The sequence below is a fragment of the Macadamia integrifolia genome, chromosome 5 (assembly GCF_013358625.1).
Source record: "Macadamia integrifolia cultivar HAES 741 chromosome 5, SCU_Mint_v3, whole genome shotgun sequence".
Classification (NCBI taxonomy): Eukaryota; Viridiplantae; Streptophyta; class Magnoliopsida; order Proteales; family Proteaceae; genus Macadamia; species Macadamia integrifolia.
Genome location: NC_056561.1, coordinates 30044767 through 30065232, shown reverse-complemented (window position 1 = coordinate 30065232; position 20466 = coordinate 30044767). Strand labels below are relative to the sequence as shown.

Below are 20466 nucleotides of genomic sequence, written 5' to 3'. Positions count from 1 at the left end.
TTGGCTGTATCTCTTCAAGAGTGCCCAAGAGGCCAAGAGGTTGTTGTGCCTCTAGTAGAGAGACTAGAAAAAAAGGAAAGCCATTGCTGGTCAATCAACTATCTCCAATGATCAATCACATGGTCCCTATAACATGCTACCTCGGGAAGCCTCTATCTGACCGGTCGACCGCCACAACATGCATGTGAATAAGAGGCATGCGCGAACTTTTTTCTCTCCTGAAACAACTTGGTGGAGATAGAAATTATTTTCTAAATCAAACAAACAGGGAGATATTTTGAATCTTCAATTTATTTAAAATACAACAAAGGTCTTCCATCATGCACTGTTTGAGAAATTCCTATTCTTTATTGTATTCTACAAACCCTAACTTTTCCACCATGTCCACCAACAAGCTTAAAAGTTGAGAAGAAAAAGGACTATGTTCGAAACTGTGATGATATAGGATGGAGCATCACCCTACCCTCAATGAAAAAATAGAATCTAACAACAACTGCTTAACACAGTTGGTGAGCTATAGTGTCCAAAAAACCCATGCTCAATAGGAGATCTCAATTTCGAGCCTCTTGGTTGTTACCTACTTCCCCGCCCCTCCCCGCGCGCCCCCCCCCAGCCCCCCCAAAAAAAAGAACCACACTCCTGTGTTCGCATTGGTCCTTGCACTACCTCTTGAACAGTCTACATCCTCTAAAGTGAGCGGTGAGATGCAATGAGTATTAGACAGTTGAGAACATCTACCACATACCCCAAGAGGTTCCCTGCCACACGATGCTCACTGCATCGATGCAGCGGCAGATGATTTTCACACCTCAAACACTAGCTTTGTCCAGAATCCCCATCCCCCCCCCCCCCCAAAAAAAAAAAAAAAAAAGAAAGGGGGGGTGTAACACTAGGTCACTAAAGCTTGGTTTTGGGTGTGGGAACTCGACATTAGTTTATTAGTTTAACCGAAAGTCTTGCTTTTGTTTTAACAAATACTGATTCCTCTCATTCATAATTTCTTAGAAATTAATTGCTCACTTTATGCTCTTTGATTTCATCTTCCATTGGGAGGATCCCTACTCTTATCAATTTTGGACTGTACAACCTTTTAGGGCAAAAGAAAGCTAATTTCATGGTCACACTAAATTAACTATTATTTCTCCCCTTTTCCTGGTCTTTCCAGGAAACTCCCCAGTTTAAAGCAGAACAAAGATCAAAATGAGGGAAAAAACTAATACCCAATAGTATATACACTCCCTTTAGTTCAGTATTAAATAACCACTTTTAGTTTATTACATCCTTAGGTATGAACTGACCTTTATAGTTTATATACAACAAAAAGTAAGACTTACATTAATTTAATAATTATAAATATATTTTTTCTGTCTTAACCTTCTTTTTCCAAAATTTTAAAACTCTATTATTATATCAACTTTAACCCCTTTTCTCTTGAGAAATCACATCAACTTTAACAACAAATAATGCATATTATTTGAAGTAATGAACATTATTGGTTCACTATATTCTATGGACCTATAGGCTTGGTCATTAGGTGAGGGTTTTGCTTGTTTTGTAAGGGAAAGGAAAAGCAAAAGCCAGACAAAAAAGCTAATCCTTCCTGATCTCCAACACAGCCACCCTCCTTCCCATTTCTTAAAGCCCAAATAAGATGGCATTGCATGCATTAGTGGACACATCATAATCTTATTAGTGTATACTGTAACCTTAGTACTTGCTTCTTACACAACCTTGCACTTATTTGATGTTTGATGTTTCTTTGACTTTTGATATTCTCTTCACCTCTGTAGAAAACCCATTTACCAATCCATCCCTCTCACACAAAAATTCGATCGCTTGAGACTCAGCATATAGAAGGGGGGGATGGGCTTCTGCCAAGAAAACCTATGCTTGTCGATTCGTGGTGAAATATGTAGATCTGCTTCCTTGAGATTTCATTCTTAAAAGACGAAAAAATATCATTTTTTGGGAAATGGGCTTGTTTGTTTCGTTCTTATTTTTCCTATAATTGGCAATTTGGAACGTACGAGGGTTACCTCGATTGTTAGGAAGTTTAAGGATCATTAATCGTCAGTAGTGAAGTGGGTTTTGTTGCAGAAATGATTCAGCTACTGTTCTTGGTACTTTTTGCCGAAGGGGTTATAGCATTCCTTCTAATGGTGAAGATTGGGCCATTGAGGGAGATGGTGATGAGGAGCTTGGACCAGCTCAAAACGGGGAAAGGGCCTGCCACTGTGAAGACCATTGCTGGTACCATGTCCGTGATTCTCGCTTCGAGTGTAACCAGCATTCTCAAGATCCAGAATAAGGGATCTAAGCTTGGGACTGTGACACCCATGGATCAGGTACTCTGGAGGACGCACCTGCTAGAGGCTTCGCTCATTGGTATGATACTGGCTCTCTCTTTGCTTTAAATAAACTCCCACCATTTCCCTCCTCTGTCTCCTATGTTGTTTTGGCAAGTGATTCAAAATTTGTCTTCCCCGCATAGAATTATTGCAATTTTTGTTTTGTTGATTGTTCGTGTTATCTGAATCCGTATCGTTCTAATTGCAGTTTCTTTCTTGAGTTATTTAAAAAAATTTATGCTTTGATCAACTCTCATCCAGGGATTTTTACAAGGAACCCTGAATAGAGTGCAAGAGATTTGTTTATCATTCTTTTTTAGCTTTATTAATGGTAATATTTGGGGGAAATCAGAGTTTATCACTTATGATAAATTTACAGCACTGCTCCACTAGGCATCAAAACAGGTGCTGCTCAGCATTAAATCTACATGATTGATGTGAATTGATTCAGCAAGGTTCCCACCAATCTTAGTAAATGCTGGATGATGTTGATATTTGTTTTGCACTTAGCTTAAGTAGAAGTAGCTGTCGTGGTAGAGGTTGATGCCTTGTTTACACTGACTGGAGTAGCGCAGAAAGTCTGGATGCTGAAAACTGTTGTGATATAGATTAGTTGATTCACACTAGAATGCAAGGTAGTGACGGATTTTTAAGTAGCATCAAATGGTTTCTAATATGTCAGTGATTCTAACTTTATTGTTGGTTTGTGTGAATATATCATACTTACCTTACATAGGAAGAAGTTGGCTGTTGAGGTGGGAGGTAAGGCGATGGAGCTTGCATTTATTTTTTTACCTCACCTTGGATCCTAGCAAGATATTAGATGGTACTCATTGTTATCTGGTCGAAGGGATTTCATTATTGACATTCATGTCTGGAGCTTCATTACTGTTTCTGTCAGCTCTTAATTATACAATTTTATTTTATTTTTAATCTCCACGATTATTTTGGTCTTCCAGAAATTTTTTGTCAATAATTTACCCCCCGAACACCGTCAATCTTGCAAACCATTTGTGCCTTCTGTAGATGGTTGTGGTATTAGAATCTTTCATGGATTGCGAAAATGTTGTTGGGAAAGTTATCCTTTTGTAGTAAGTAATTGCGGCGGAGTTGACGGGATTGGTACATCATCCATATCATTGAGATGCAAATTTTTTTTTTTTTTTGGGTGAATAAGTAATTCATTACCAAGCAGAAAGGGAAAAACATACAGCCCCTAAGAAGGGGAAGGGGAGAGAAAAACAAAATCCAATCTCAGAGAGTTGGGCTATTCCAGATGATGGAGTTGGGGAGCTCCCAGGAAGTTACAATATGACAGTTTCTAGGAGAGGGATTACAAGTGGAAGAAACCCGAGAAATCTTGGCTCTGACATCAAAAGAGATGGAGCCCCAAATCTAATCAAGCGAGTGAGAGTTGGAGGTCCATTTCCTATTATTTCTTTCCATCTAGATCTGGTTTATGGTTGCACAGAAGGCGAGCTTTCCCCCAGTATCACAAATAGACTTTCCCTCAAATGTCATATCCATCCAAATCCACTCCCTATGGAATGGAAGAATTCTCCTGTTTGCTGGCCAGCATTTAGCAAAGATCCCTTTCTAGATAGAGGAGGAAACAGTGCAAGCGAAGAAGAGGTGCTCAATTTTCTCTGACTCATTGCCACATAGGATTCAGATTGGGTTTGCTGGAAGGCTTCTTTAGATGAGGAAATATTGTGTAGGCATGGAGTTTGTGAATGCTCTCCAAGCCGTGAAGCTTTGACGGGGGATGTGATGCTTGAACCAGATGAGTTTATGCTAAGGAGAGGTCAGGCCATGAGTCTTAACAAACTCTCTAGCAGCCTTGACAATGAAGAGCTTTGAAGAAAGCAATCCAGAGGTTAAAGTCCTGCCTTTGCCGCTGAGATACCTGGATGACCAAAAAAATGTTCCATATATCTGCAGGCTGGGTCAACGATTGAGTTGGGGGGGGGGGACCAATTTCCAGAGGATAAGATATCACCCACAAGGGCATACTTGGACAACCCGAGCCATAGATTGTTTTGACACTTATAGTATGATATAGGATTCCTTTGGGGTGCCTAGGGTCTAGCCAAAGATAAGTATTGGATCCATCACCGATTTGAGAGGAGATAGCTGTAGAGATAGAGGGTTGGGTAGCAATGATCTTACGCCACACCCATGAGGCATCAGTTAGAGTTTTCACTATCCATAAAGTATCAGATGTAAGAAGATTCGAGTACACCCATTCAACCCATGTACTCTTATTTTTTTAGACAATCTTTCAAACCAACTTGATGATGTCAGTCGAATTAACATCCTTGATCCTTCTCAAACATAAGCCCCTTTCCGCTTTAGGAAGACAAACAGCAACCCAACTAATATGGCGAAGAAATCTGGAGCAATCACTTCCTTTCCAAAGGAAAAAGGCAAAAATGGACTCAAGCTTGGAAATGATGGATTCCGGTAACCCATAGATGCCCGACCAGTAAATGTAAGAAGCTTGAAAAACAGATATGATGAGCTCTAACTGACCAATAAAAAGATAGGATCTTTCCTTTCCAGAGTTAGATGTGCTTTCTAATGAGGTCAAGTATAAGAGTATAGTGATGAGCAGAGAGCCTGGAAGGAATAAGGGGCAACCCACGATACTTCACCCGAAGGTGACCAATGCGAAAGCTAGTCTGCTCGAGCAGAGAAGCTTTGGAAGAGTCAGAGATCCTAGCCAAAAAGATGAGACTTTGCAGGATTGATACGGAACCCAAACATAGTAGCAAATTGATTTAAGCAAAGCATAATGGTTTCTAGAGAAGAAAAAACAGCTTTGGAGAAGATCATCAAGTCATCTGCAAAAGCAAGGTGAGTAAGCTTGATAGCCTTACACTTAGGGATGGCAAGATGTTGATCAGTGGCCACGTGCAAACTTCTAGATAGGACTTCCATGGCTAGGCAAAAGATGTAGGGAGATAAAGAGCATCCTTGTCTAATCCCTATAGAAGAGAAATATCCAATCGGGCCACCATTCACCAAGACAGAGAAGCAAGGAGAAGCAATGCAATGATATATCCAATTAGTGAAAACTGGTAGGAATCCCATGCTATTAAGGACCAAGACAATGTAATCCCATCTCAGAGAATCAAGTGTCTTATGGATGTCAATTTTCATAAGAGCTGTAGGAGAATGGGATTTTCTATCAAACCCTCTGACAATTTCATGGCGGAGGAGAATGTTATCACTATACTTCTCCCAAGGATGAAGGCCGATTGGCTGTTGCTAACAAAAGAGTCAACCACGAGCTTGATTTTGTTGGCATGGATCTTTGCTATGAACTTGTGTAGGAGATTTAATAGGGAGATCGGTCTGAATTCATTCATAGCATCCACACCCTCTTTCTTAGGGATGAGGCAAAGGAAGGTGTGACTAATCCCTTTGATCTGACTTGGGTTAAAGAAGAAGCTCTTGACGACCTTGATCACATCCTCTTTGATGAGATCCCAAGAGGATGAAAAAAATCCTATACAAAAACCATCTAGACCGGGAGCTTTGCTTGCCTGGTAAGAGTGGATAGCAATTGTAATTTCATCATCTGTGGGGATATCCATAAAAAGATTGGCCAGGTTGACAAGGATGAATTTGTTTAAAAGACCATCTAGGATGGCGGGAGCAGGGGAAGGGGCGAGCTTGATCAGGTTCTTGAAGTAGTCAACAACAACACCTTTAATCTCATCCACTTCTTAAACCTGAATTCCATCTGGGGTAGTCAACTTTATAATAGAGATAAGATTGTTTCTAGCTTTCACTGTTCTGTGGGAATAGACTGTGTTTGAATCACCAAGCTCCAACCAATTGATCCTAGCTTTCTGTCTCAGAAAACTCTCTTCTTGGACAAGGAGAGTAGAGAGGTTAGTCGCCTCAACTTTCTCTTCTTCAGCCAAAGAGAGATTGAGATGATCAGATTGCAGCTGAATCTGGATTGAGGTAAGCTTGTTTTGCAATCAATAACTTGAGAAGAGATATTCCCGAAGGAGTTTGTATTCCAGGCTTTGGGGGCTTCTTTAACATTCCTTCTCTTTCTGGCCAAAGCTAAAGGGGGGCTGGAGAAGGCTTGGGCAGGCTTTAACCAAGCTTTCTTAACACTGGAGGGGTAATTAGGATGGGAAGTCCACTTGTCAAAAAATTTGAAGAGTTTAGGACCAAAAGAAGTGTAAGGTTGGACTAAAAGGGGAATAGGGCTATCGTCAGAGATGTCAGGGGCTTCAACAGAGGCATGGGAGGAAGGGAAGGCTGTGAGCCAAGCTTTCTTCACTAAAACTCTGTCTAGCTTGCAAGCAATGCTGGCAAGACCTAATCTCTTATTATTCCAAGAGAATTTGATTCTAGACCATCTAAGGTCATCAACAGAAATATCATCAATGTAGGCATTTAAAGCCTCAACATATGCAATGTCTAGAGGCCCCCCACCTTGTTTCTCATGATTGAATCTGACCTCTTTGAAGTCTCCGCAAATCCCCTTAGGGCATGAGCCAATCTGGCTTGCAATAAGCCTAAAATCATTCCAAAGAACATCCCTATTAGCTGTCCGGTTAAAGACATAAATGGAAGTGAGCAGAAAGGTGGAACTGCATGCAATATCAGATATAAAGAGATGGAGGAACTGGTGGGAGGAAGATAGGAGGGAAACATTGAGTATAGCATTGTCCCACAGGAAGCAAATACGACCATTTGGGTGAGAAGAATGATTGGACAAGAAGGACCAACCAGGAGCAATAATAGATGCAACTCGGGCAATGGAGGACTCTTTGACGTAGGATTCAAACAAACAACAAAAGAAGGATCGAAGCTCTTTTATGAGCAGCCGCACTGCCACATGCTTATTAGGGGAGTTATGACCCCTAGTGTTCTAGACTATGCCTTGGGATAGTAGGCACGATTAGAAGAGGGCAACAAATGATCCATAGAGGAGGGGCCTAGAATCGTAGAGACAGGCCAAGACCTATGTCTTCACTAATAGGATCTTGGGGCAGGAGATAGGGAAGTTTGCGGGTGTTGATGAGTAGGGTGCAAAGGGTGAGACTTAGGGGCAAGGTGCCTTTTGGCTGTTACAGAGTCGCGCTTGGCTGCTGTAAGCTGAGAGGTGTTGTCTGGCATGAAAGAAGTGTTCTGGCGGGTCAAGATAGAACCTATGGCCAAGCCCGACATAGATGGGTCATGAGATAAAGATTAAATGAGTTTTGGGCTTGGGATGGGGTGTGAAAATCGTTTGCAACTGCTGCATCGATGCAGTGAGCATTGAGTGGTGGGGAGCCCCTTGAGGCGCGTGCCCAAATGCTCTCAGTTGTCCGATGCTCATTGCACCTCACCGCTCGTTGCAAAGGATGTGGTCTCTGGGATGGGATGGAAGGTCTAGAAGGGAAAGTTGTGGGGGAGTGGGTTGAGAGGTTGGTAGGGGAGATGAGCTTGGTTAGACAGGAAAGGCTCAGATGTTGTGGCCCATAAGAGGCAGGGCCTACCTTAAGCTTAGCAAGGGGATGAGAATACCGACAGGGACACATGTGCCCTCATTACTGATAAGAGGGTTTGAAAAGCATAATTAGCAAGCTCGGGGATGGCAATAATACAGGATCGGTCACGTACGACAATTAAATGGACCATACAGCAATAATACTTTTTAAAAATTCCGGCACAATAAAACGTGCACAGCAATGATACGGAACTTGTTTAATACGGGTGCTCTGTAAGAATCCAGGTTTGTTCTGGTTTTAAGAATGAACTAAAACTGACTGTTTATAACTAAATTCTAATCTCCCATACTTAATGAACACCTAAATCCAATCTAGCTTTCCAAATGGGGATTGTTTCTCAATTTTTTCTTTTATTTTTTTTATTTATTATTATTATTTTTTTTTACGTCTAATATTAATTAAGTTTAACCATGTCTTTATAGCAAATGTTGATAGGTGATCCATCAACGACTTTCTATCATAGCAAATAATAGCATAAATTTATCAAAAAAATAGTAATAACAGCATGTGGATAATCATGTAACAAATTAAAATATCATCATTGATATCATCTCATCAAACAAGAAAATCCATTACCATTACCAACCCCTATTGATGTGGATCCAGGTTCTAAAATCGGAATTAGATCGCGTATAGGTCCATTCAGATATTCAGTAATTCAATCATAATAACCAACGGTAGATTTGTAATTAAGGTAAGATTTAAAACTGGGTGACAAAATTATAATTGAATAGACTTAATAGGCTAACGGATAAGAACAAGAGATTGGACACATAAGGTGCTTGATTAATAGATTTAGGACAAGCTTGGAATGAATTTAAATAAAAGGTTTAAGGTAATAAAGGAGAGAGAGAGGGAGGGCAATATGGAAAGAGGGGTTGGAATTAATAAAATAAGAAAGGGAGAAGCATGTCATCCACCTTTTCTCAAAACCGAGAAACCTACAGAAGGGGAGAAGTGTCATTTTGACTTTTGGGGTTGAGTTTGTTTTTTCCCCCTCCCAAATTAAATGTATTAATAAGTATAAAACGTATTATACATGTTTATTTCGTGTATAATACGGGTGCCTATAGAATACACATATAAAACTACTTTTTTTTATTGATATGAAAAAGTGCGAGTTTTTGATTGAAACGTTTGGATAACTGAAAAAATACGCACATTATACGCATTTACTAACTATGCTACGACTGCTCTGATTCCCCTACTTCTGAAGAAGTCTCATCGGATATATCTTGCTTTGCTACCCATCGGACTCTGATGGTGACTAGTTGCTTTCGGGGTCTCAAGCTTCGCAACCTCCTTCTCCATTGAAGACTCCATCGTCGATCACTTCTTTGAGTCGATCCCCTTCTCCACAGAAGTCAGTTAAAAAGGTGTTGCAGACTGCTTTGATTCTCCTTTTAATTCTTAAGAAGTCTCATCGGATATATCTGGCTCTGCGACTGATGAGGGCTCATCGGACTCTAATGATGACCAGTTCCTTTCGAGGTCTCGAGCTTCACAACCTCCTCTGCTGAAGAAGCCATCATCAATCACTCCTCTAAGTCGATCTCCTTCTCCGTAAAAGTCAGTTGAAGCCTTTTCAACATAGTAAATTCACGTATAATCAAGGATTATAGTATCGGTATCGGTCGTCGTATCGGTCGGCTAAAATTAAGATATGTATTGGAGGGTATCGTATCGGAGATATGATAAAGATACACGCATAAATGGATAGGAAACATTTTCTTAAACACTTTTGCATAAAGAATTTGTTAAAAAAAGCTATTGATAACATGTATTATGCATAAACACTAAATTGAGGGTATCGCACTAAGAATTCAAGGTTTGTAGTTGTCCCATAAATGTAAAATCCTTGTTCCCAACCGTGATTTCTACTTTAGTTAGAGAGAAATATGGCTGACAGCAACTTTGGAACAAAAACACCTACAAAAAATCGTGTCTTCTGAAAAATTACCCATCTTGGCCATTATATAACTGTAGCTCACTGTATCGGTACATACCGATACTCATCGATACGTACCGATCGATATGTATTGATCGTACATTTCATCTCGATTTTATATTTTCCATAGTTGTATCGGTGCATATCGTATCGTATCGATGTGTATCGGTAGTGTATTGATGCATATCGGTATGTATTGTAGGATATATATCGATACGAAAGGATTTTGAAAATTTCATATATCGTATCGGTGTGTATCGTATTGGTCGGATAAATTTAAGATACGTATCGGACGGTATCGTATCGGTATCGAAAATACTTTAAACACATATTTCTTATGTATCCGATCATTTCAATCAAAAAGTCTCAATTTGGCATATAAATCCGAAAAATTGGTTTTATATGTGTATTCTATAGGTACTCGTATTATACACGAAATAAATATGTATAATACGTTTTATACTTATTAATATGTTTAGTTTGAGGGGAAAAAAAAACTCGACCCCAAAAGTCAAAACAACACTTCTCCCATTCTGTAGGTTTCTCGGTTTTGAGAAAAAGGTAGATGACATGCTTCTCCCTTTCTTATTTTGTTAATTCCAATCCCTCTTTCCATATTGCCCCTCCCCCTCTCTCTCCTTTATTACCTTATACCCTTTATTTAAATTCATTCCAAGCTTGTCCTAAAATCTATTAATCAAGCACCTTATGTGTCTACCCTCTTCCTATCCATTTGCCTATTAAGTTTATTTAATTATAATTTTGTCACCTAGTTTAAAATCTTACCTTAATTACGAATCTACCGTTGGTTATTATGATTGAATTACTGAATATGTGAATGGATCTATACGTGATCTAATTCCGGTTTTAGAACCTGGATCCACATCAGTAGGGGTTGGTTGTGGATTTTCTTGTTTGATGAGATGATATCAATGATGATATTTTAATTTGTTATATGATTATCCACATGCTGTTATTACTATTTTTTTGACAAATATATGCTATTATTTGCTATGATAGAAAGTCGTTGATGGATCACCTATCAACATTTGCTATGATAGACATGGTTAAACTTAATTAATACTAGATGTAAAAAAAAAAAAATTAGAAATAATCCTCATTGGAAAGCAAGATTGGATTTAGGTGTTCATAAAAGCATGGGAGATTAGAATTTAGTTATAAACAGTTAGTTTTAGTTCATTCTTAATATCAAAATAACCCTATATTTTTGCACCTAGATTTTTTCAGAGCAACCGTATTAAACACGTACCTTATCATTGCCGTGTGCGTTTTATTGTTCTAGATTTTAAAAGAAAAGTATTATTTCTGTATGGTCTGTTTAATTGTTGTACGTATCCGTTCCCGTATTATTGTCGTCCCCGAACTTACTAATGATGGTCCGCAACCCCAATTGAAGGTAGGTCAGCAAAAGAGGAACCCAAAACGTCCACATCATCAGAGCCAACAAGCAGAATTTTCTAGAATGGAAAACTTGCTTTGCCCAACAGGTAAACCTTGTCATAGACCAGAGTTTTTTTGGCATGATTTGCAGTGTTAGGTCCTGGACGATTTCTTCTTCGGACTCGCCCTCTACCTCTCGCAGGAGGTCGGAAGGGAGGTTTGCAATCATTTGGGATCTGTCCCTTTGATGGATGGGACCGATAGGATCGTCCCGCAAATCGCCATGGGGTTCAGAATGAGCAGGCTTCAAAGAGTAGGAGTTCGTGTTGTGGTCGAAGACATTACAAGATAGACACTGGGGGGCTTTCCAGTTGTAATGGACAGGCTGCTGGAAGGAGAAGTCATCACCGTCATGAATGGAGATGGAGGAGGGTAGAGCATCAAAAGCAGCAACCTCAACACGAATCCTGGCATATGCTAGGCGATCTTTCCGGTTTGTTCAAGCATCGGAGCAGAGGGGAATACCTAAGACCGAGCCAACAACACTTAATCCATCAGAGCACCAAAAGTGCAAGGGAAGCCTAGGAAGGGTGACCCAGATAGGAATGGTGGAATAGTCGACCCAGTTGAGCAAGCATATGGCGGTGCCAGGGCCTAAGGAAGTTTGGCGATCGCCCCACAAGCCATGGACCCCCTTCCAGGCTTCTCACCCTATCTTGTTCCTCAAAGAGCCTGAACATGAAGAAGCCATGATCCAGGAGGTATGTGTCTACAGTACGCACTTGTCTCCATTGCTTAAGGAGGGAAAGCTTAACAAGATGGAAGGGTGGTCGTTTTCCCAAGAAGTGGCTTATAAGAGAGTTGCTCCATCAGGAAGTCTCAGATTCGCGCAAACCTTTTGGACCGATTGTGACAAGGGAATCCCCCAGCTTGAGGGGAGGGACAAAGTGGAGGGGAAGGCTTTCAGCAGGAGGGGAGATTGAATGTTTGAAGTGGGGTTATAGGGAACACCCAGAGGGTTACAGCAGTAGGAGGGAGGTGGAGAAGAAGTAGGGGGGAAGTGCTTGGGTTTCTGGCAAGGGGCAAACCCCAGCCGGGAGGTCAGCCATTGAGGCTGGTCCACAGGGAGAGCTTAGGAAGGGCGGGGATGATTAGTCATGGATCCTTGCACTCCAGTGAGAGTAAGTGCAAAGTAGCTTTCGGCTTTCGGTGGTTTTAGAGTCATCACCGAGAGGGAGAAGCAAGAGAAGAGGAGGTGCAAAGTTAAGGTCTGTAGAAACATAAAGTATCAAAATATTTAATGCAGTATAAAATATGTGGAAATAATTACATGGTTCTAGGGCCTCAGATTCTGCATATCTGCAGCACGTGTAAATTGATGTGTGTTAGTTAAGAGTATTGGGACCCATTGTTAAATGGGCCCTTCTTAAGATATTATTAGCAATCCCTAGCATTATCTTGAAAATCCAATCCAAACTAACTGTAACAGAAGACAGATCAATAACCAGTCAGTAGTCAAAGCTTGTAGACTAGAGTAGGAGAAGAAGAAGGAAAGAAAGAGAGAGAGACAATGGGGGAAGATGGGAAGAATATTGCTGAACCCCGATAGACTCAGCTTAGTCTATCGTGGTACCCTGCACAGCTTTATTTATAAGTTATAACATAGCAAGTAGACTCGTTGTAGAAATCCTACTAAGAGTCAATGTCTAATTACAAGAGGAACAATAAGAATTAAATTAACAATAAACTACTAACTTAACTAGCTAACCTATATCACGGTAGGGACAGTTCCCTTATCGCGACTAATTACTAACAATTAATGTACTGCAGGACAGTAATAACCATTTGGCACACTCCTTAACACAAACCATGCAATTTTGCTTTATTTATTTAAGCAATTCAAGAGGTTTTGATAAAGATTTTCTTTTTGGTTGACAAGTCAAAAGGCTTCATATTTTTTGGGGGGGAATCACTATGGATCACCCTGGAGGCGATCTTCCAAAAATGCACTTAACAGAAAATATTGGCAACTCTCCGACCGTTGAGTAGACAAGTCAAGGTCCAGATTGGCCATGTATTAAATTTCACGATCAAATTCAATCACTCACCCTCCCATGTAATGGCATAAGCTCCCTCCCCATGTATGTACATTCAACCCCTCGTAGTACCGTGCACCATCTTCGTAGTCCTGGATTTTTTAATGGTTTGTTTTGCCACCTGCCAAACTCATATTGGGATGGAATTTGACATGTGTCAGGAGACCTTGGGACAATCTGTCCACAAAATTTGAACCCCATCTGAGTTTCCACCGGCAGATATATGATAATTGATGTCATGTGCGACTTTGGAAGATCACTTAGTTTCTGTTTCATGATAAGACCCTTTTAAAAAGAAAAGTAGCAATGTTAAGATAAATGTACCATTCCACCAAAAAAATAAAAAAAGATAAGTGTACCAAGATAAGGGGGAGTGTCCCTACTGTGGCCACATATTGGATTATTATTTCCTTCATAGTTAATGAGATTAGATCTCTTCTTTCCTAATTAGAGTAGGTTTCTGTTTTCTGGTTTCTTGGTGGACAAAGAATTACTTTCCTTAATTATTGTAATCCCTTGTTTAATATATAAGTGCAGTAGGGAGGGGCAGACTATTATTACACACGATTATCCTGTTCTTGGCAATTTCACCCTCTTCTTCTCCTTCAATCTCCTTCTCTCTTCTCTCCTCTCTCTTCTATTACAGTTACTGATTACAGTCCTGGTTTGTCACATGATAACAGAGCTGTAACCAGTAGGTAATTCTCTCCTTGATAGCCATTTTGAGAGTCGTTTTAGGTTTCTGGTTTGAAGAAGGAAATTGATAGAAGAAGAGGAACTAGGGTTTCATGTGAGTTTTGTATACTGACATATATTAATGAATTGGCATGACATTCATACCTGATAATTTCTGAATATTTATTTGATTCCCTTGATGGTATGTGCGACTTGTTCTGGTGGTTCTCGTTGAATCAAAGATTTGCTACATCTGAAACCCTAATTGTTGAGGTCTATTGGCTGTTGATGGTTCACTGGTATCTATTTCCTGGTTTGTTCCCTGTTTGGTATCATTAATGCTGCCTCGCTTTGCTGCAATTTACTGGTCCCAATTTTCTGGTTCGTATTGTCTATTTGCTGCTACCAGTTTTCCACCTCAATTTGCGAGGTTTGTCCCCTTGGTTACTGCCTCCTACCCCATTGGTTATCTCGTTGAGCTTCCCAAACCCTTGGTTCTCGGTTTCGATGGTTGAAAACGACCATAGTGGTTCTCTCCTTCAGCTGCAATTGTTAATGGAGTAGTTACTTTCTCTGGTTCTCAACAGGAGGTTGAAGACAACCATTTTATCTTTATATATTTTTTATGCTACATGGGCCCCAGATTGCATCAATTTGGAGATTTTTGAAATGAAAGAAAACAATAGTCTTCTGAAGCTCAAGTTGAATATTTTACTGGTTGGGTGGTAGTATCCTCCAAGTCCAAAATCTGTGGGAAAGTGTACAAGCCAATTGACAAAGAATCTAAAAATAGTTTTGCCAGTTACAATGTATTACTGTTTATCTTACGTAGAGAAATCCAAAAATTTAGCATCCTTGGCCTTATTAGCTGCGCTTGTTAGGTTTCCATGTAGTGACTTTCGAATACCCTTCTGCCCTTTACTTCCAACCGAACCCTGAGATTGTTGAGGGAAGAAAGGTTAAAATAATAATTTATCGATGATTGGTTAAACATCAAGTTGACTATAACCTTCTAGACAGGACCCTTCATCTGTTGGGCCAGGTCCTATTTCTACAGACACTGTATGTTCCTCAACATATATATATATATATATATATTATGCTTATTTTAAAGGTAAAGTCATCTGATCAAGCTGATCTAATTTTGTGCTTTCCAAAATTAAATTCCCACCCACCCCCCTTTCGAGGAGTGTGGGAGGGGGTGGAGGGGGACAAGGAAACTTCTTGGAAAGGGAGGTGAGAGAATTTTTCTATTGATGATGTGGAAATAAGTCAATAACTGCTTTGTTTGCAATTGAAACTGAGATATCATTAATTCGTACATAGGAGATTTTTTGGGATTCACCAAAACATAAACATTGTTGCATTGTACCATCATATCTCAACTTTTAAAATTACGATCATAATATAGATTTAATGAGGTGGTTGTCCACCTTAATCTTGGGCACTAAGACTGTTTATGTTACTAAAAATGGTATTTATGATTTGGTTTTCTAATAGTATCATATAATGGGTGAGTGGTAAAACTAGGAAGGATAAAGTAAGGAATGATCATATTAGAGCTGGTTTGAAAGTGTAACTTAGGTACATGATAAGCTATGAGAAATTCGTTTGAGGTAGCATGGCCATGTTCAACGAAGGCCTTTGTCTGCTCCAATATGGTGGATTGATTTGATTCAGATTGAAAGATCTAAAAGAGCTAGTAGCAGACCTAAAATGACCTTTAGGAGAAGTGGTGAGGGAAGATATGCATAGCTTAGGGCTTGTATCAAGTATGACGTCGAATAGAGCTGATTGGAGGGCAAAGATCCATGTAGTCGACCCCTTTTAGTTGGGATAAGGCTGAGTTGTTGTTTTAATGGGGTGATGTCAAGATGTTTGCTTATGGTCTTATATTCACCTTTATTGCCAACTTAAATACCTTTTGTTGACTACTTTTCTTTATGAACTCCCAATTAAAAATTTTCAAATTGCTGGCAATGAGGTGCTGACTTTCAATGGATGATGCAATTCTCGTTGCTACTGATTGGGAGGGATTAATTTGGTGGGTAGGAAACCTTCATGAACCATTAGCTAAAGAGAACTCAGTGCCATACCATTGGTTTTCAAATTGGCCTAATACTTGGTTGCAATATCATTGTACGCGTGAATGAATCTCCTTGAAATGTAGATGCAGCTTTTGTAGTTGACCTCAATTTCTGGGTTTTCATTAGTGGACGGTCTTGAAAGCATTTTACAATTGGTTTATAGTGTAAATTTTAAACAAAGGGATAAGGAAGGAAAAGAGAAAATAGAGTTCAGCTGGTGGGTGATATTTATCCAATTGTGCCACGTGTCCTTTTCCAAACGGCAATCTCAAGATTGTCTTCGTTTGTCGTGTGATTCCTCATCTCCTCCACTCGACTACCCTTACAATTTGTGTATTTTGATAAAAACAATAATTACATATATATATGTATATATTTTTTTTTGGGTGAACTTGTTTGTTATACGTTACAAACTTACAGTACATCAAAGGAGACTTCAGGGTGGACTGTTGTATCCATAAACCCTTCCACATAATTTATGTCCCTTTGGGTTTGAGAGGCGTGAAAGAAATTTTATCCATGTTTTAAAATCGTTCATGCATGCTAGGCGGTGCCTTATCACCTAAGTGCGTAGGAAGGCCCTCCAACGTCTTGAGTCGCCTTTGGTCCATTTGATCTCTGTTATGACCCAGTTAGTGGGGATCTGATTTGTTTGAGTTGAGTTTGTATGTGCATCCATTGTGAAGCCTCCTCAATATACATATACATCATTATGTCACACACATACACACACACACAAGAGAGAGAGAGAGAGAGAGAGAGAGAGAGAGAGAGAGAGAGAGAGAGAGGATCTCAATCCAGAACTGTTGGTTAACTGCCTCCTAAAAAGAAAAATGGAAAAAGATTCAGTGAAATGCCCCTGGCTAAACTCTAGTTAGTATCATCTGCTTCTCTGGACCAGTATGAGCACCCTATTCATTCAACCTGATATAGAATAAAAGAAATAAAAACCTTGGTGACTGTAGTAGCAGTCTATCACCAAGATATTTGCAACCCAAAGCTGCACTGGCCGTCCTCAGAACTGGTCCTGTATTGGACCTGACTGACCTTAGACCTTATTGTACCTTGAAACGGCTCTGAATTTGAACCAGCACTTAAATGCACAAAATTGGACGTATTAATGTTCTTGTTTTTGTATGTATTCCTAGGAGGCTGGGACAGCTCTCACCAATTTGACCCAGCCACCCAGGTTGGGGTGTTGCATCATTATTGTTGGGGCATTGAAGAAGCCATAACCAACCACCGAAATTTTAATGAAAGAGACCCCAAATCTGTATGTCTGGAGGTTCTGATCCTTTGGAGAAGACTCTTTGATGTTGAGTTTAAGACTCCAGTGGATGCTTCAATCTGTAGTAGTTCTACTAGATTACAACACTTGACACTAGCAATTTTTATTTAGAATGTCATCTTTGTCTTACAAGACTCATTTGTTGTGGGTAGGCATATCATGCACCTGTTATGAGAAAATTGTAGATTCTCTTGTAGACTATTAGTCTCATGTGAGAAAGAATTGTATGATCACATTTGGCACCATAATTCATGCCTATTTCATTCCTTTTGCCGTAATCTTGTTTTGTAGTGTGTCAGTGGAGTGAATTCCTACTAAAAAAAACAGTGGAGTGAATTTTTCTAGGAGAATCTTGTGGAAGCATTTACATTACCTGCCTAAGCAGCAGTTAGTATTGAACAGTGACTAGTGAATTATTGACAGTAACACTCGAGAATGGTGCAACAATCGCTGTGATACTTCTGACCTTTTCCAATATCCTTGTACATTATATTCCATTACTCTTTGTAGCCATTACTACAGCATCCTTTGGGACTTTGGATCATAAGTTCGTCATGGCATCTAGGTGACCCAAGGCATTGGAGGGGGCCTGGATGCAAGGAAACACCAAGGTGCCTGGATGCCTATGCTCCAAATTGCTTGGGGTCTATTTCTAAGTTTTCATATTTATTTAATGTTTTGCTATAGTTCTTAACAAATTTTCTTGACATAATAAAACACATGGTTTCTGCTGGAAGTAACTTTATCTTGGTGCTTGAACTTTTATTGTTCAAGTAGAATAATGAAAACCTCAAAAGTATAGTTATTTCTCATTCAAAAAGTGCAATAGATGTTATCTTTCAGCACCATGGCTAGAGACCCACAAGGGAAAACCACACATGGGATAGAAATCCAAGTACATGGAATTTCCCTGGAGGGACCATCAGAACAAATCTGAATTCATATAATCATCAAAATGGAGCCATTTTCGTCAACTGCACTAATCCAACAGTTTCCCAGTAAAATCTACACTCTTCAGTGCTTTAATAACTGCCTTAAACTCATATGTAACGGAACCGCAACAGCCAATGGGGCCAGAATAGACTAGTATTTCCCCTTGTAACTGCAGGGTGAGGTTTCCCTATAGGGCTGCCCTCAACATTGAGCTAAATTCTGCTTTGGGGGGAGGGAGAGGAGGGAGATTGTGGTAACATTTTACCTATGCAATAGTGGGCAGCATTGTGATAAAAAAAATTAAAATAATCTAGCAGTGATATTATATGCTTGCATCATGTGAAGTAGTGGCTATGGAAATATGATTCATGAATTGGACAATAGTCAATTAGCATGTGTACTAATTGTTGTGTTGCAGCATTAACACAGTGGACTAATTGACATGACTAAATATTTGAGCTTTCAGAAGTCAAGAATTTCTTTCACTTAAAAATTTCAATAGCTAATTCTTTGGGCAGAGACCAAATCACTTTAATCATAGCATGAGCAGTATTCTTTTGTTTCATATTCTTATACAACTACTAGATCAAAGAATGCTTATTACATGTGCAGTTTAATATCCTCTGGTTTGCTTGATATTTCTATCTTGTTGGCTATCGATGAAGTTGGATTCCCTAGTTATTGGTTCTGAATATTCTGTGTTCAGTGCTATCTTGTTCATGAACAGATAACAACAGAATACCACCCGATGGAAGAACCTTGAATCCAGGAAAATTGTTCCTTACTTGTATGGTGTGATTGAAAAGCTTGCAATGTCGCTCAAGCTTGGGATGCTAGCATGTAGTGAGAGGCTCATATAAACCGTCTTATAAAGATATGGGTAGTCAAAACATTGATTGCTGACTGACGAAGTTTCTTTTAAGCTATTCCATTTTGGCAAAAACCATTAATTTCATATTGCAGGATATTCTTTATTTCTTGGATTTGTAATTTACTGTTTACACCTGCTAGTCCACTTTGGCGTAAACCATTAATTTCATATTGCAGGGTATTCTTTATTTCTTGGATTTGTAATTGACCGTTTACACCACTATCTGCAAAAATTAAATGGGTTGAGGACAGCAGTGGGAGCCTCCAAACAGGAAGTTGAGAAGATTCGGAAAGAACACCAGCATCTCAAAGAGAAAGAAGAGAAAGCTTCCAAGGAAATTAAATTGCTCCAGGAAGAGATCTCAAATTTTTCAGAAAATGTGAAGAAGCTGAAATTGGAATGTGAGGAGAGGGAGAAGAAGGTGCTTTCTTCTGAAGCTCAAGTTACTGCCCTTCGCAAACAATCTGAGGATCTACTTCTTGAGTATGACCGTCTGTTAGAGGATAACCAACATCTTCAAAACGAAGTTCTTGGGTACAGGAGTTGAGAGGATGGTGGAATGCCAACCACTTAGGTCATCTCGGGTTGTATTTATATGCTGGTATTCTTCAGTCAAATGTTTTCTTGGTCATGCCAGAAATGATACATATCAACAGCTTCCTTGGGGGAACTATTTAGAGGTGAAATTGTGAGGTTCCCTTGGGTAAATGCTGTTGAAAATTTTGTAATCTTTGTTTGTATAAGAAGATTCTTCATCTAGATGTTTCCTGATTGCGTTGATTTCAACTGAGAGTAGGTGAAATTGATAGTCGAAATCAACGGGTCCAAAGAATTCTGATCCGTTCCCCTTACTGGTCAAACATTGTTGGATCATCAATTTAATTGAAAATTTAGAAGGATACTTAGCTCCTTCATCATGAGTTTTAGTGAGTTTTTTTTAGTAGAAATGTGCTTTATTGAGTTCAAATGATTTAAGAATTTTATTGATCAGTTTATGCTCCATTTTATGTTGTTAATTAGAAGGCAAATGATCAGGTTTATTTCTGATACTGTTGAGGACTTGGGATAAGGCTGAGTTGTGTTGTGCTGTTGAGGACTTGGGGAGCATGTCCTTGAGTAGTTTTGTGCTTCAGTGGCTTTGGAAGGCATTGGAAGAATTGTGCAATGCTGGTTCACAACATACTAAATTGAGTTCTGTGACCTCGTCAGCTTGGATCTTCCAATGAGCAAGTATGGGAAACTAGCTAAGGTTTCGTCTAGTTAGTAAGCTTGGCACAGGTTATAGTTGGTTGCAAGGGAA

At 39.5% G+C, this 20466-nt stretch overlaps 1 protein-coding gene across 1 annotated transcript; it reads left to right on the top strand.

Moving 5' to 3' along the window:
• The first annotated feature begins 1549 nt into the window (after positions 1-1549).
• LOC122079686 (B-cell receptor-associated protein 31-like) lies at positions 1550-20083 on the top strand. Its single transcript, XM_042646360.1, has 2 exons — positions 1550-2385; positions 19343-20083. The coding sequence occupies exons 1-2, from the start codon at positions 2100-2102 to the stop codon at positions 19711-19713; spliced, it is 657 nt and encodes a 218-aa protein (XP_042502294.1). The 5' UTR covers positions 1550-2099; the 3' UTR covers positions 19714-20083.
• The last annotated feature ends 383 nt before the right edge of the window (positions 20084-20466 follow it).

What these genes read in the sequence shown, in the direction of transcription:
- LOC122079686 (XM_042646360.1), top strand. Translation starts at nt 2,100, where the DNA reads ATGATTCAGCTACTGTTCTTGGTACTTTTTGCCGAAGGGGTTATAGCA. An exon ending in GCTAGAGGCTTCGCTCATTG is followed by an intron (nt 2,386 to 19,342) that starts GTATGATACTGG and finishes TTCATATTGCAG; the next exon opens with GGTATTCTTTATTTCTTGGA.